Here is a 17,292-nt window from a genome sequence, read left to right as displayed (position 1 = left end):
GCTTTGAGGCATAACAGTGAAAGCAAATGGAGAGCAAACTTAAGTATGCCACAGAGTTTTTACAAGCTTTTTGCATTGCTTATATGCACTGCTGTCTGAGTGCAAGAGAGGCAACTCTCTGAAGCAAAAATCAACATCAGAACAGGAGAAAAAAAAATAACCTGTCCTTTTCAGACTTTTTACTGTCCTTTGTTTCTAGTACTTGTAGATGCAAATTTGTGTAACAGCAGACAATGGTTGTGTGAGGATATATGAAGTGATTAAGGGTAAGATCATGGTAGTTTAGGCAAAATTATTAGTTTTGTTGTGTTGTTTCTGTATTTTCGACAGCTGGAAAAGAAAGTAGAGTCTTTAAACCATGAAATAGAAGAGACCAACTCTGAACTGGAGATGCTTCTTCAGCGTCGGGACAGAGAAAACCAAGAAGGAGGGAATTTGGTAGCCATGTTGAGATCTGATATTGAGCAGTCCAAGGATGAAAGGTTTGTACATTTTGGGTTTCATAATGTGTAAGAGTTGGGGTTTTGTTCACTTGTTTTCTCACTTTTATAAAGAAATTAATAATTAGACAAAATTAATCCAGCTCAGGTTAATAGCGTAGGATGATGATATATTGACTTTATTTTTTAGATGTTTAATTTTTTTTCTTAATTAACAACATATTTTGATATCAATAGCAAGATTTTTTTTTTCTTTCTTTCTTCCTTTCTTTTTTTTTTTCTTGTGGTCTGATGGTGGCTTTGTATGTTTGGGTTTCTGCTGTTAATCTTGGAAAAAGTTAAGAAATGAAGAAAGCCTCTTGGTCACAGAAAGCTTTCAGAGTCATGTGCCTTGGTTTGATATGTCACTGGAATGTGTGGGTTAGAGAAGCTGTCATTCTTCTAGAAGAACCCTAGAAAATTTCCACTTGCCCTTAAGAAATTGGCTTACCATTTTTATTAAAACTAAAATGTTTTCGTAAGTACAATTTTTGTTGCCTACTTGTGTTCTAGAAAAAACCTGCAGGAATCTTATCAGCAAGTTTTGAAGTTACTCGTGGAGTTGGTGAAGGCCACAATAGCTATTGAGGACCTTATCTGTAGCAAGATTGGTCTTTGCCTTGATGACACTCTGGCTTCTGGAGATTCTAGAGCAAGTCAGAGTATTATGGAAGAAATAGGATTCATGCAGCATTTCAAAGCCAAAGAAAAGCATCACCTAGCAAAAGGTCGGTACAAATCTGCATAACTGGATGCTACATAAATGTAACAGTCAATTCACTACTAAAAACAGTTTTATTTTCGCTTCTGTAGATGAGGTTCAGAAAGGGAATATCTCCCATTGCAGTGTTTTCTGTGTGTCTTTCAAAGTTGCTCCACACTTAAGGTAGTGGCTATCGGTGTTCTTGCACTATTAAAACAATTACAATGAAACTACTGAAACACTGCTACAAAAGGCTGAATGGATTATAGGACAGGAAAGATGAACTTGGTGAATACAGAGTTTCTTGATGTATATCAGAGTTGTTGATGTGTGCAAGTTTTCACCTTGTAATACGTCTTTAGGACCAACCAATATCACTGTCTGATGTCAGATAGCTGTTATCTGAGTGGCCAGTTCTGTGTTGTTTTACTGTGTTTTTAAATAGCTTGCTTGTTTTCAGCAGATGAGCTACTTGATGAAACTCTCTCAGAACACAACCAGCTGTCTCCAGGGACAGACGAGGGGTCTGAGTTGAGCCAATACTTATGTGAAAGTATTTTCACAAAGACAGAATTGGCTTGTGAAAATGAAGAAATGATACTGAGAATTTGTCATCGTTTGCGCACTGCAGTGGAGAGACTTCTGGAGCTGGTTACAGAATCAACTAAACAAGTAAAACTTGTTAATCTGTATAGATGTGTGATTATATGGAAAATGTGAAAACTGATTTAAGGCTTGTGTATTTATCACCCGGTATGACTAGCTACTAAAAAGAAACAGATTGTGCCTGAGTATGTGACAAGTTATCAAGACAGGGAAGTGTGTGCATTGCCTGCTTTGTCCAATGAAGGATTTGCCCTTATTTGACCCTTTCTCACAAATGAGACTTTAATAACTTTTCTTCTAGCAGATTCAGCTAGAATTGCAGGAAGGCTGTGAATTGGTTGCCTTAAGTAGGTTTAAACTAGAATTTTAAATGCATTTAGCTTCAGGAGACCAACAGTTGGATGTGTTTGAGGGGTTTTGGTCACACTTCAATGCTTCCTCAACATTGATAAGCAGGTTCAAGAAAATTCAGCTCCATGCTGAATACGTAGATAGCAGCAAGCAAACGTCCTTGTAATTACAGACTGTTTAATTGTGCTAAAAGGAGCTAGACTCAATATCATAACAGAATTTGAGTTTTTTCGTACTGAGTTTTGCGGTGTCTAGACATTCAACTTGAATGAAGTTGTAAATCTGAGATAGATGCTTGAGTACTGTATATATTTAGAGGATTAAATTTATTTGTTGAGTAAGGAAGACCTTAAGATAAAATGTGGAAGGAAGCGATACATCTGAAACTTATGTTCTCATCAGGTATTTTATTCAACTCACAGATAAGTGTCTTCGTCAAATATACATTTACCATCTTAAAAAATCCCTCCTAGATTGAGATCCTTAACTTTGTACTGTTGGGTACTGATGGTGGTTTGACTGACACGTAGCTAACATGATTAAAGCACTTGCCCAAACCATGTTAAATTCTAGGTCACCTTCATCAGATGCATTTGAGCATGCTTTGCTATGCCTGTGAAATATTCTATCCACCAGGATAAGCTAAATATAAACTAAATGGGAATGAACTTTCCTTTGAACTTTTGACATTTAATGTAGCAATGCAAGGCACATAGTCTCAGAGAACTAGTGCCATACCTTGGAAACCTGATGGTGTTTGGACTTCACTGTTTATTAGATGTGCCTGAATCTCTCAGAATTGGAGTGTCAAGATGCTCCGAATTTCAAGTGTCTCAGGAAGTATCAAGGTGAGAAGTGTTAGCCAGCAGGGAGATATATCTTTTTATGCACAGTAAAGAAACTTGTATGCCTAAGAAAGGTTTGAGGCAAAAATATATGTATATGAGTACAGAGAGTCACCACAGTGTCAAAGGGTTCTGGCCAAAGTCAACCTATGACTAAAGTGAAACTTCTAAACTTGGCCCTTACTGCATAAAGGCTATTTTAAAAATGAGGTTTCTGTTTAAATGTCCGGAACATTGCTGCATTGCATGTGCATTGAAAATCTGATGCTAGGAGAATTTGTTTACTTTTAGATGGAGAAAATGCATGAAAACCATGCACAATTTGAAGAAGAATTCAGCCGCCGCAATCGGGAAACTGCTCATGTGGTTAGTCAGCACCAGGAGCTAATGGAGTGCCTCTGCGAGGAGAGCGAGGCCAAGAATCAGCTGGCACTAGAGCTCCATAAAGCAGAGGGTAAGAAACTGGAACCAATATAAGCGATTTCAGTGTCATAGCTCATTCCTCCAGCCACCTATGATACGCTTTTGGTGTCTTTTGTGGTTGATTTGCCTGTCTAGAATCCCTTTTCTGCGTTTCAGATTGGGAAGTTATTTGAAGCATGGATCTTCTCTTGCAAGTCAACTACTTAATTCTCTTGATGCCTTTCCCTGAGGCATGTGTGATAGTGCTTGCTTAGTCCTATACTTACACCACTGACTGCATGTGACAAAGGCCATCATTTTTAAAAACAGCAATTTGCATTATTATGTTGTCTAAACATAGGAGCCTGGATTATTGAAAAAAGATATGCTCCCAGTGGCAATGAGCCTACCTGGCTGACCTTGGAAGAGTTCAACTTCAACTTGAGCAATGTTTGATGGTGGTGCTGGCATAAAGAGATTCTGTAATAAGAGGCAAAAAGTCTGAGACCGTTGATATTGAGGCTGTCACAGAGTGCATATTGTCGGTCTGATTCTCTTTTGTGAAGATCACAACTTGAGATCTTTGCCTTTAAGTAGGAAAGTCTTTGAGGGTTTCTGTGTCCTTCAATTTGAGCTGCTCTCCCTAATCATAGCATCTGCTTTTCATTCCTCTTCTCCGTCATCTTCCTTTTAGCTTATTTAGTTTTTCCGAAATCCCTTTTCCTTTCTTTCCGTAAGTCTTTCCTAAACTTCTTAGGCTCCAGATCTATCATTTACCCTTACTTCTTGGAGATTCTGTTCTTTTGAACATCAGCCTCCAACAGAGAATGTCAGACTGTCCAGCGTTGTGAGGTGATCTCAGCCTGTCAAGGCGTAACAATCCCTATACACATTTTACATGTTTGGAGGCATTTTGTGACATGGTAGCCTCATAAAATCTGTTAGGATACATTAACTGGTACATTTTTTTCCTTAAGGTACTTCAGAAAGCCTAGCTTAAGTTGTCTTAGACTTCTTCCTTTTGATGTCACCTCCTATTGTTGCAAAAAAATTGTTGACTTGTGTTTTCAGGCTGCTGCTTTTTTTGCCATCTATTTCTTTGTTTGCATTCTGACTTGGGATTTTAGGCATTATCGAAGGCTATGTCGCAGAAAAAGCTGCATTGGAAGAGGCCTTGAATCTGAAAGAGGAATCAGAACGTCGCCTTGTTGTGGAGCTGGAGAATATGCGTGAACGCTTTCAGGAACTAACCCAGGAACAAGCAATTCTTGGTGAGGAGTGGGTATGACACTATTAGTGGAAAACAAAACTGTCTATAGTCAGGGCACGCTGCAATGCGTTCCTATAACCCATTTAGAACATCAGTCTGTGATTTGACGATGTAGTGAGCAGCTCATCCTGGTGCAGAGGTTAGCAGCATCTTCCTGTAAAAGCAGAAATGGAATAAAGTAGCTGGTTCTGTGCTAATAAGATGATAGTACTGTTAGTCCAGAGTGCTGCTGCAGTCTTATGCCTAGTCAGAAATGGAAAGTGTCCGAGATTGAGGCCTTATTATCTACAGGTAGTGTGTTGCAACAGATAATTAGCATCTAGTTAGTAACTTAAAAGCTGTTTTCTTGGCACTGCAGTCAAAGGAAAGAGTTGGAGCTTCAAGCCTTTGGACTGCTTCCAAAACTGAGGAGATAGCTTAATAATAATGGAAGAAATAAAACGCTCCTGGAAGGTTGTCTGAATTATGAACAAGTTGTGGTGATGATGTGTACTTGGTTTCATATATAAGCTTTTCCTCTGCTCCCCAGCTTTGTCCTGTCAAAACACAGTAAGGGTGACTGTGGAAAGATTTTAATGATCAAACTCAAACTACATTTAGGTTTTTAGAGGAAAGTATGTGGATTGAAAAGATGAATGAGGCAGTGTTGTTGGAGAGGATAAGGTGAGACAAGTATGTTAAACTTTTATGTAACAAGTGATTCTGGAAGCTACAGACAGCCACTGAAATACTGAATTGAACTCAGATAAGTAGATGCAAGTAAGCAATCTATGTAACTCTTCTGCTCCATCACTCCCTCAGCCCCACAGAGTATGCGGTAGAATGTAAACTAACTATAGGGAGTTTGTGTAGGGAAGTGAAGTAGGATGGGTGGATCTCTTCTGCATACTGGATGGAATCTAGTAGCGATGAATGGAGGCTGGTGCTGTGATAATAAACAGTGATTTAATAAAAGATTCTAAAGAATCTCAGTTTAATATAGCTGGCAAGATGTTTTTTTTGATTCACAGAAGGAAGTTCAGAAATGTTATGTGACTTACACTACGTGGGAATTCAAGACTAGGTTATACTGGTTCTTAATGACGATTCTGTGAATCATCTAATTGTTTGAATAGAATCATAGAATGGTAGGATTGGAAGGGACCTTTAGAGATCATCTAGTCCAACCCACCTGCTCAAGCAGGTCCACCTAGATCAGGTCACATAGGAACATGTCCAGGTGGGTCTTGAAGACCTCCAAGGAAGAAGACTCACATCCTCCCTGGGCAGCCTGTGCCAGGGCTCCCTCACCCTCACAGTACAATATTTTTTTCTTATGTTTAAATGGAACTTTTTGTGTTCCAACTTCATCCCGTTACCCCTTGTCCTGTTGCTAGCTACAATAGAAAAAATGGATGTCCCAACCTCCTGACACCCACCATGATATAGTTTTGAGTTCTTGAATTTGCAGCCTTAATGCCATTCTAGTACTTCTATAAGTGAATTTCTCTGTATCATCTGTCAGTAGGAATTTTGTCGTTTGGGACCACTGTCTTTCACTTCCTGCTAAAGCCAACATTACACTGACTTCAGCTACATCACCACAATGTTCAGCTTCAACTATGTTGCATAGATCTTTATTGCCTGAACAGGCTACACAACAGGTAGTTGTACAGAGTGCATGCTTAGTTAAAAAGTAAAGGCAGCAAGAAACAGTTTTCTAGTGAATTTCTCTACTGTCAGTGGTAGAGGACTTGTAAAGACTCTAGGTTTCAGCATATGGACCCAAATTCTGTAGGAGGGCTGTGTTTGACTGGACAGTCTATATGTTGCAATTGTACGTCTCTTTCTCAGGAGCCTGTTGTTAGGCTCTTGCCTCACTTTCAGTCTTATTCTGTCATTCCTCTGCAGTTCTCATCTGCCTCTTGCTTCCTCACCTCGCCTTCTCTTCACCTTGCTGCTTTTTACTTCTTTCCTGACTCTTGACTTTACTATTGTCCTACTGTTGTGGACTGCTATCCTTCTGTGTTCTTCCTTTTGGCTCTGCACTTGATCTTTCAAATATAGTGCAATCAAACTCCTTATGTTGTACGTAAAATCATAGAATGGTTTGGGTTGGAAGGAATCTTTAAAGGTCATCTAGTCAAGCCCTCCTGCAGTGAGCAGGGACATCTTCAACTAGAATAGAATAGAATATTTTCAGTTTGGAGAAACCTACAACAATCATCTAGTCCAACTGCCCAGCAACTTTTGGTCAGCCCTGAAATTAAACCATGGTATTAAGGGTACTGTACAAATGGTTCTGGGGCATTGACTGTCTTTCTAGGAAGCCTATTCCAGGGCTTGACCACCCTCTTGGTCCTAATATCCAGTCTAAACCTCTTTTGGCAAAGCTTTGAACCATTCCTACAAGTCCTATCACTGGATACTAGGCAGAAGAAACCAGCACCTCCCTTTCCATATCTCCTCTTCAGGAAGCTGTAGAGAGCAATGAGGTCACCCTGTCAGCTGCCTGTGCTCCAAACTAGACATACCCAGAGTCCTCAGTTGCTTCTCTTAAGACATGTCTTCTAGCCCTGTCACCAGCAGCTACACCAGGTTGCTCAGAGCCCCAAACAAGTTAACCTTGAATGTTTCCAGGGTTGAGGTATCTACCACCTCTCTGGGCAACCTGTTTGAGGGTTTCATAACCCTCATAAAAAATTTCTTCCTTCTATCTAGTTTGAATCCACTGTGTTTTGTTTAAAACTATCACATCCTGTCCTATTGGTACAGGCTTCTTTAAAAATTATAGTACATATGTTAGTATTAAAAGTTGTGTCTGCCTCTGACCTCTCATATGCATCTTAATAATATTTTACTGTTAACTTAAGAGAAAACTGAACAATGGTCTTGACATATTGTCCTGGCTTACAGAGCCCACAGTTGTCTGCCCCAGTAGGCAGAGGTGGGGGAAGGCCCCTCTTCCTCAGGGGAAAGACAGAAGAAAATAAACAAAACAGGGACTAACTGAAACTAAATGCGTGTTGTGCTTGCTTTACAACAGTGCTTATGGCATCCAGTGGTATGTCCCACAGGAAACACAAAATCATTTTGTGATGCGTTGAACAGAAGTACATCTGTGTGTTGTGGAAACACAGGGCAGATTACAAAGTCTGTATGTCTGTGCCAGTGAGTCCTGCTGGACTGAATCCTGCTTTGAATCCCCTGCAAGGAATCTAGAGGGGAGCTTGAGACATTAATTATTCCATCTCTGTATGGGAAAAATTGCAAACAGGTAATATTGATTATCTCAGAAAATGCATAAATTACCAGCCAGGAATGTTGCAACAAATGTACATGACAATAGGATAAAACCATTTCTGTAGCTGGTGTACTCCAATTGAAGACACAGATCAACAATGTCATCAGGAACTTTGTGTCATAACAAAGATGAAATGTGGTTTTGCCAGATAAAAGATAAGTACTATCTATAATGCTTATGAATTATTAGTGATATAGAAGATGGCATGGATCACAATGTCATGTTCTTGTATATGTCTGTGTGTTTTGATTTCTAGGAACACCTCTTGCTAATGTAGCACAAAAAGGAGGTTCAGGTTTGTAATGATGTGTGTGGACTTTTTCTGGATTGTGTTGCTGTAACACTGAGTGAACGAATTGATAAGTTCTTTTTTTCAATTTTAACAAGAGGAATAGTACTTTATAAACAGCCAGATAAATTACTGGAATGATTAGCATTTTGGCAAAAAATCCCCACAAACTTATGACTTCTGTAATGCATCAGAAAGCAAATTCAGCAAATCAGAAGCAAATCAGAAGCAAATCAGAAAGACTACTCATTTCACTGATCAATATTTAAGGGAATGTTTAATTGCCATTAGACTTGAAGGGCACTATATTGTCATTATATTTGTGTTTGCCAGCTCCATTTTTCTTTTGGGGGCCAAGCTTGCTGTTAGCTTCTAATAATACACAGTGGGCTGTCAAAATAAGTTAATTTAAAGGAGGATTAATAAAGAAAAATACAGCAAGAACTGAAGGAAGTTATGTTCTTGTGTAGCCTGGTATAGGTGGACCTGCTTCAGCAGGGGGTTTGGACTAGATGGTCTCTAAACGTCCCCTCCAACCCCTACCATTCTGTGATTCTGTGAAGTGTAAGGGAGACTAGAGACATGCATTTGAAATGGATAGGAAAAAATTAGGAGAGCAGAATGGTAAGGAAAGATAATTATGGGGGAAAAAGATGAAACTAAAAACAAGCAAGAAGGATCCATAGAGTTTTACACTGGCTTTGGAAGTTCAATGCTGATGTAAAATTTTTAGGTGCCAAATTGAATGTGGCTTTTTTCCCCCTCCTAAAGTGTGCAGGCTTGACTGCAGAGTAGCAAACTTTTAGATCAGAGAAATTTATAGCTGCTGTGATTATGTTTTGTGGTCTACTCAAAAGGTAGTCTTATGTTTTTAGATGAATTGTGTTTATATGCACAGAATAAATGTTTCTAGACCTTCTTTCCCCCAAAAGGTGTGAGCTGGGTAAACCAAGTTCCTCAGGTAAATAAAAAAGAATTATCTAGGTAAATTCCCGTTAGAATGAAAAAGCTGCAGTGGGCTGTCTTGCCTGACACTAAATCTTTATTTCCATTCAAATCTCCCTCTAACACAATTTTGTGTTGCATTTTTGGTAACCAGTTCATTGTCCTGAAATTGGCTGCTGCCTGCTCAGTGAGAGGGAATGTCCACCTTAGCTGGTTAAAGTACATTTGAGGACTGACGTTCTCCCTGGAGCTGCAGTCCAGCTCTTGCAGCAGCTTATTACAGCTTGTTCACATTATATTGGCTGCAAGTACCCTAAAATTCGTCTCCTTTCTCTTGCCTCAGCCATCTGTAGTACTCTTCCTCTGGTTTGTAAGTGTTGTAGTGTGTGGAAAATATGATACATAAAAATCAGATTCTTTGGAGTTGATTGACATGGCTTATTCCTTGAAAAGCTGATGCTTCCTCCCTTTTTTTGATGTGGAGTACTAATGTGAGTAAAAGGACCTCACTAATAAAATGCACTTAGAGTGGAGCTTGACATTTGCTAATGATGATCTTGGGAGCCGGGAGGGATGTGCTGGGGAATTGCATGATTTGAAGTAGGATTAATGAGTATCAGGTTTGTCTCTACTAAGAAACAAATCTGTGATCTGATCTATTTGTGGTGCTCAAAATTATATCTATACAGTTGCAGAACAGGTACTTAAAAAAATCACAGTTGCTCAAACAGATTACTCTTACTGAGACTGCCAAAATTTGCTATCATGCAACATTTTCAAATCAACATAGGACCTATTAGCCTCATTACTTGTTTCCCTTAACTTGCATTTTTGTCTGAAATGGTCAAGACTGTTTATTTTGGTTTTATCTAATCAATGTTTTGTTCCTCAGAATGCAATGGTGCTCCTTTTGACACTAAAAAGAAGCCGTTGCCTCCTTAATGGCTACATTTCTTAGGATATAGACAGAAAAATCCTCTGCTTGTTTTAACAAAGGTGGTAGTGTTTTTCTCAGGAGATCAGACTACATATGTGCCTTTCCTGTGGGTGCACATAGATCTGTACATGCTATGCTTTGCCATCATCTGTGCACCATTGTCATGGTTTAACTGGACTTAAATAATTAATTTCAGTTAATAAATTAATTTCAGCCCTGGATAATTTGCTCTGTTGCATCTTGTGATGACAGGAGGCTGTGACAGCTCCGAATGTGTTGTGAGAGAAATTGCTTTTGGGGGAGACTCTTCTTTAACCTGTGTGCATTCTGCCAGAGCCTGAGTTACATCCACAACTTCGTGAACACTTGATGGGGAATCTTGGAGCTTAGTTCACGTGATTATTATAGGACTATGGTAGAAAAGGCAGGGAGTGTGGCACCACAATGATAGAGCTGCTGTTATACAGGCATCAGAGATACTACTCTTGGCAACTGTGAGTTTGCAAAATTAGTGTCTGAAGTGAAAAATAGCTAGAATGTGGTTGTGGATTATCGCTCAAACACAGAAAGTACTTACCCAGACTAGAACTTCTTGAGGTGTATAATCTCTGTGCATATCTCCAGCAGCTCCTCAAAAGCCTTAATTAATCCTATGACTTGTATTTATCAGCCAATAGCAAACTGAACACATCTGGAGAAGCCTGTGCAAGTGTACCCATCTGTAAGGGAGGGCTGGGCTCTTCACATATTGTCTAGAGGAACTACATACTAAACTGGTTTGTTTTCCTTCTGCTGGTGTGTGTTGTGCTCTTACATTGGCAGTGTATGTGTATGCTACATGTCTTGAAGAGTTCAAGTTGCTGGAGCAATTCTGTGTCCATTTCATTTCATTTCAAAAGCTACTATGGGTTCTTAGCAAATCTGACAAACGGTTAAAGAATTGAGTACAGATCCATATCTGCTCAGTTTTCTTTTGTGCAATTCACCTATGAGTTCTATCTTGCATATTTATATATTGTCTTAACACAGAGAAAGTATGGTTGCTACAGTAAGAGACATGGGTGACTAAATCAAGGAATCACAGGGTTGCTGTGGACTTCCAGAGCTCATTTAATCTATGTTTTTGTCCCAAAACAAAATCTGCTTTGCTGCCCAGGCTCTGCAGTCTCCTTATCCTTACTGTGATGATATTTGCCCCAATATTTAGTGTAAATGCTGTTGCATCAATCTAAGCTTGTGATGCTTATCCTCTTTTTCTATATTCATCCTTATTTCTGTGTTCATGTTTCTTGGCTTACTTCAGGGCGTGTAGAAATTTCTTTAAATACCTGGGGATAGTAAAGCACTAGAAAAGATGTAAGGAGACTGTGGTATTGCTTCTGTTTTCTGAGGTTTGTAACAGCAGCTTAAAATTATGTCAGGTCAGAAGTCGTGAATGGAGTTCATCATACTTGGAAAAGGGAATTGCCTGGTTCTGGGAACTGGACTAAACGGCCAGTTAAGGTCTTTGTTGGAATCATAGACTTAGCCTTTTCTCTGTGACTGAAAGCATTTAAGACGAATAATGGAACATTTGAAAAGTAAAATAAAGAACTCTTACAGGACCTTGCTTGAAATACAAAATAGCCAGACTTCTATTTTCCTGTTAATGTTAGCTATATTCACATTAAAATAGTTTTGCTTCAAGTACATTCACAGCAGAATCTCACTTAGGGTCTCCTAAACAGTATATTCAGTGCATCCAACTGGTTGAAAACACAGTTTGAGGTATAAACCAGCTCTTGATAACATAAATAATCTTGAGCTATGTATGTTTTCATAGTTGTGGTATTTGTTTTGCACTCTCTATAGGGCATATATGTGTCATCTTTTTCCCAGGTATTTCTTCTCCTTGTAGCCTTAGAAATGGTCTATTTTTCTATAAATGTGGTTTTTCTCTGGATTCTAATCCCCATTCAGGTCCAGAGAAAAAGATTAATTTTGCCTTCTCGTAGCAGGTAGCTTCAGGGTAGGGCTGGGCACGAGTGGCTGATGAAAAGATGGACTGGATGCTAACTTGACAGTGTAGACAGCAGCAGCATTGTCCAGGGTGGAGTGAGGCAGAGGAGACCTGACCTGAGACTGGGTGTTGGAGGTCTAAGGAGGATCTCGGCACCACAGTTTGGAGAAATTGAGAATTCGGTATCGGATGACTTGATTGGGAAGAGATTTGAAGTGGGAAGTTAGGGTGGAAGGGGTTGCAAGGATTTAGGATAGAATAGTGGGGGATGAGGCAGTTGGCAGAATGGATATCAGAGACTAGGTGGCTGACAGTGGGGTGTAGGGCTTAAACTGAGGGATGGAATGCATCTGGAATGAGGGGAGTTTAGAGGATTGAGGATCTGAGGTAGTTTGTAAAGAGCCTCTGGGGCAGGAGGAGTGTGGAACCAGGATTGAGAGGGCAAAGACCCAGAGAGGGAAATTGAAAGCCTGAGATGGGACACTCTGGAATTGTGAGGTCTCCAAGAGTGAAGATAAAAGCTTTCTGTGTGCCTAAGGTATCTCCAACCAGGTTTCACTTTAGGATGGAAAACAGATGCTGATGTCCTCCTTTGCTACATCTTAAGGTAGTCTTTTGGAAACACAGTGAGCAGTCAAGTATCCCACTTCCTTTTGTGTCTCTTAGAGACCACCTCGGGACATTTTCCCATGGTTTTGATGTTGTCCAGAGTATCCAAATTTAATCTCAGCTTAAACTCAATTTGATTTTTGTACCCTGTATTGACAACTTTCTTGTTATTTTTCTGTTCTTGTTCAGGTCTACTCAAGGAAGTAGAACTTTTAGCAAAGGAGAAATTAGAGCTTCAGTGTCAGGCAGAAAAGGACCATTCCAACTTACGCTCTCAAATGAAAGTTTTGGAGGTGGAACTGGAAGAACAGCTGAATAGTAATCAAGACCTGGCTACACAGTTATTGGAGGTTGCTGAATTAAAACAGCAAATTCAAGTTCTTGAAAAGCAGCTTAAAAACCAGCGGCAATTCATGGATGTAAGCAACCTTGGTACCACGTTTCCATGGTTTGGGAGGTTATAAATAATTCTCCTAGTTTGTGACTGAGACTTGGAAGATGGTTCCTAAAATAGGCCACTTTCCTTTTGTTTGAAATTAAGACCTTGGTATTCTAGTCTTGTAAAAGGAAAAAAAAAAAAGGTAGTTTTTAAAATTCCTATTCCAAATCTATTTGTAATTAGTAGGTACACTGGAGTCGAAAAGGGGGGTTTTTTTTGTCTTTCCTTGTAATTTTAGCTATGCCTTCAGGACTACTGACAGGGCCTAATTATTTTTAAGTGAGCATAGTTTCTTCATTGTAAAAATAAACCCCAGATTTTTCTTGTATTCTCTTTTAACAAAATGCAAAGTTTATTTTCAGAGATATTTTCATTACCTCTGGCTGGGTTTACAGGAACAAGCTATAGAGCGGGAACATGAACGTGATGATTTTCAGCAGGAGATTCGGAAACTGGAAGAACAGTTAAAACTTTCAGCAAAATCACAGACTTCAGGAGAGCCCAGGGAGTATAGGGTGAGTAAAATCACACTTAGTGGCCAAAGGAGTTTGTTTACTGTAGTGGAATACCAAAAGCTTTGTTGTCTTGGGGGACTGTTGTCCTGGGAGACTTTTTTTTTCCTCCTCTGTTGTCACCCAGCAAGCAGGTTTTCCCCCAGCTGACTGGACTACGTTTAGGCAGTGAGCATGTACTTGTGTTATTTCTTATGGCGACGGAAAGAAGCGTTGTATGTGCATTACAGAGAATTTCTCAGCCTGTTAGTCTCTTTAAAATGAATTGAGGAGAAAGACACTACTCTACAGAGCACACTTGAACTTCTGAATTCTAAACATGTTTAGTTTTTCCAGCTATACTAGTTGTAATGAGATATGTTCTTTTGTCTGCATGCCATGTCCTATATAAGGTTTATAAATCAGTACTTCACATGTTCATTTGTTTAATGCTTGGTTTCAAAGACTAACTTTTGCTTTTTTGTTTTTGTTTTTCACATAAATGAACATTGTACAGAATTATGAATTGATTCTACAGGTATGGAAAACAGCATGAACATATCTTTAAATTTTCTTTCCTTTTCTTTTCAATACCCTCTATTAATTAGATCTAGTGTGGCTTTTTTTCCTACCTTTTGATATGTTAAGGGAGCTTCAGCTTAACTTGGAAATACAGATACATATTTTAGGATGGCAGAGCTCTTGCAAGAATTGAGGAACTGCTTTTGATTTCATTTCCTGTACATAACTGTTTCATTCTCAGAGCCCAGAGGGTGGTGATCAATGGCACAGAATCGAGTTGGAGGCCTGTAGCCAGTGGAGTTCCACAGGGATGGGTCCTAGGGCCAGTCTTGTTCAACATCTTCATCAACAACCTGGATGGGTTGATGACAAGTTGGCTGATGACACCAAACTGGGAGGACTGGCTGATTTCCCCACAAGGCTGTGTGGCCGTTCAGCCGGATCTTGACCGGCTTGAGAGCTGGGCAGAGAGGAACCTCATGAGGTTCAACAAGGACAAGTGCAGAGTCCTGCATCTGGGAAGGAATAACCCCATGCACCAGTACAGGCTGGGGGTCAAACTGCTGAAGAGCAGCTCTGCAGAGAGAGACCTGGGAGTCCTGATTGATAATAAGCTAAACATGAGCCAGCAATGTGCCCTCATGGGTTGTGGAGTCTCCTTTCTTGGAGGTCTGCAAGACCTGCCTGGACATGTTCCTATGCGACCTGATCTAGGTGACCCTGCTTCTGCAGGGGGGTTGGACTAGATGATCTCTAAAGTTCCCTTCCAACCCTACCATTCTATGATTCTGATTATCCTAGCTTATTGCTCAGATGTGTTACAGGAAGTTACTTACCGTAGAAGAGCTTTTTGACATGAGAGAAGTTGAGATTTGGAATATGAAACAAAGATAATGGATTTATGATGATAGGCTGTGCCTTAGCCTTCAGCTTTTGATTGTGGTCCTGCTCATAATAAAACTTCAGTGTATATACTACTTAATTTTATTTCCATCTCTTCATTTACGTGCAATTTATGAAATTGGATGCCTTGGTATTAGAGAAGAAAATCTTGTAGGAACACTGTAATCTATGATAGAGTGATTTTTCCATGCTGGAGTGCTCCTGACTGTCACTTGCCTTATGTAACCTCTGACATGAATTCATCAGGCTTCTTAAGAAGCAGCGTGGTTACATATCATTCTGCATTAGTCTTGGGTTCTCATTTCCTTGCATGGCATTATCTGGCATTACATTTTTCTAAGTGCATCACACACACAACTTACATGTTATTTACTCTGTGGCAAAGATCAGAAGAGGAATGGCAAGATTTTTGTTTTGAAAGCCACATGACTTGTTGAAGATCTGTTTGTACCCAGAAGGTACACCTCTGTGGCAATCCTCGGCATACAGAGTCATCATGTTGTGCCAGGGATGGTTTAGGTTGGATATTAGTAAAAAATTCTTCACCAAAAGGGTAATCAAGCCTTGGTACAGGCTGCCCAGGGAAGTAGAGTCCCCATCCCTGGAGGTATGTAGAACACCTGTAGATATGGTGCTTGGAGACATGGTTTAGTGGTGGCTGTGGCAATGCTGGGTTAACAGTTGGACTCAATGAGCTTAAAGGTCTTTTTCAACCTCAATGGTTCTGTCATTCTATAAAGGATATGTGTCAAACTGTTAAGACTGCAGCTTGCTTTCTGTCCAAGATGTTAGGTAGATGACAGTTAGTTACTACTGTGCTCGTGGCTTAGTAAAGAGGAGTACCTGAAAAAATTAAGAGTAGCTGTTGTAACTCTGCAACCTCTCTCAGAAAGGATGGAAACTTAACAGGAGAAAGGCACACAAGGTAAAAAACTAAGCAGATGACACTTATGGGTAGGGTGAGATATGTGTGCAGTCCATGCCAAAAAAAAGGTCAGGATTTAGATATTGTTGTTCAGTTGTTTAGTGCAGCTGAAATGTCGGCAATTCCTTTCCTCGCTCTGAAACAAATCAGTTCACTTGAACTTCTAATTTCTGCATGTAGGAGTTATAACAAGTTCATAGTCATTGTTTAGGTGTATGTGAGTGGATTATTCTGTGAAGAGTGCTGACCGGTACCGGGAACCCCCATCTGAGAGTGTGCTATGAGGGTGAAGGTTGTGGAAGTGTTTTCTTAGCTACATGATGGCAACAGTAGCTTTCTAACAACATGATGTTAAAAACCACACTTTCCATGTGGAAAATGTCATAGTTTCTGGGATTCTGATGCCAAAATTATGTAGCATTAGAAAGTGTTAGGCCTCTAAACGGTTTTTCTGTACCAAAAGGCTTTACTGTAGGGCCTGCACTATGCTTAACAGTTGATTAATTCCTGATGAAATGAGAACGGAATAAGATGTACACATAATTAAGGAAATGTATATGTGCCTGTAAGCATTTGAAAATGTAATATTAATAATTTTTAGTATTCTTAACTAGTCTGTGATGCCCTCCATGCTTATTAATTTAACTAAACTCTCATCTGTATTTTGCTAGAGGGTGTTTTTCTGCTTTAGTAATATCTGTACAATACTTTGAAAACACAAAATTCTATATTAATACAAAAAAATATTTTATAATATCAAAGTGGAATTTGCATACATTCAGACATTTATTAATGAACAAACAAAGCATTTCTTTCATAAAATCTCATCTTGCTTGACCAAATTATTTCTCCTTCAGAAGGTTTCCCATTGCTTTCCTATCTGAGCTTGCATTTGATGTGCTTAAGGACTTTATTGCTTCTGACATAGTCTATCTGTCACTCGTGGTTCTCTCCTGCTTCTGTTACCCACTAAAGCTCCTAGCCTTGCCTTCACATTAATTACTGGGATGAATGAGCGACCTTTTTCCTGCAGCTTTGTGCATAACACCATCTCAGTGAGCTCAAACACAAAATTGTTATCCTCTTCATGTTTAAGTTAGTTTTGAACAAAGACTACTTGTTCTATGTTAACTGCTGTGAATCTCTCTGATTTGCAGGCATTGAGAATGCTATGTTGCATATCTATTGTTCTACTCTTGGTATCTTCCTTTAAAGTGGAACTACTTGAAGTAATGGAAGAGGGTTCAGATGTTATAGGAATACATCTGATGCTACTAGTAATAGTTCATGTTAT

The 17,292-nt window shown here is 39.5% G+C and overlaps 1 protein-coding gene across 7 annotated transcripts in view; it reads left to right on the top strand.

Moving 5' to 3' along the window:
• Window positions 1-17,292, top strand: part of PCNT (pericentrin) — a 98,984-nt gene that overhangs the window by 43,625 nt on the left and 38,067 nt on the right. For 5 of the 7 annotated variants that reach the window (XM_062002263.1, XM_062002264.1, XM_062002260.1 and 2 more), the window contains 8 exons: window positions 331-482; window positions 993-1,207; window positions 1,646-1,854; window positions 3,276-3,438; window positions 4,514-4,657; window positions 12,908-13,137; window positions 13,553-13,672; window positions 14,166-14,186. In XM_062002263.1, the coding sequence (XP_061858247.1) occupies window positions 331-482; window positions 993-1,207; window positions 1,646-1,854; window positions 3,276-3,438; window positions 4,514-4,657; window positions 12,908-13,137; window positions 13,553-13,672; window positions 14,166-14,186 (1,254 nt within the window). The remainder of the gene's footprint in view (window positions 1-330; window positions 483-992; window positions 1,208-1,645; window positions 1,855-3,275; window positions 3,439-4,513; window positions 4,658-12,907; window positions 13,138-13,552; window positions 13,673-14,165; window positions 14,187-17,292) is intronic. The other 2 variants (XM_062002266.1, XM_062002262.1) reach the window with 1 other exon arrangement.

The sequence above is a fragment of the Colius striatus genome, chromosome 9 (genome assembly GCF_028858725.1).
Source record: "Colius striatus isolate bColStr4 chromosome 9, bColStr4.1.hap1, whole genome shotgun sequence".
In the NCBI taxonomy this organism is placed as follows: Eukaryota; Metazoa; Chordata; class Aves; order Coliiformes; family Coliidae; genus Colius; species Colius striatus.
The sequence above is the reverse complement of the archived record's forward strand: the minus strand, read 5'-3'. Positions and strand labels throughout refer to the sequence as shown.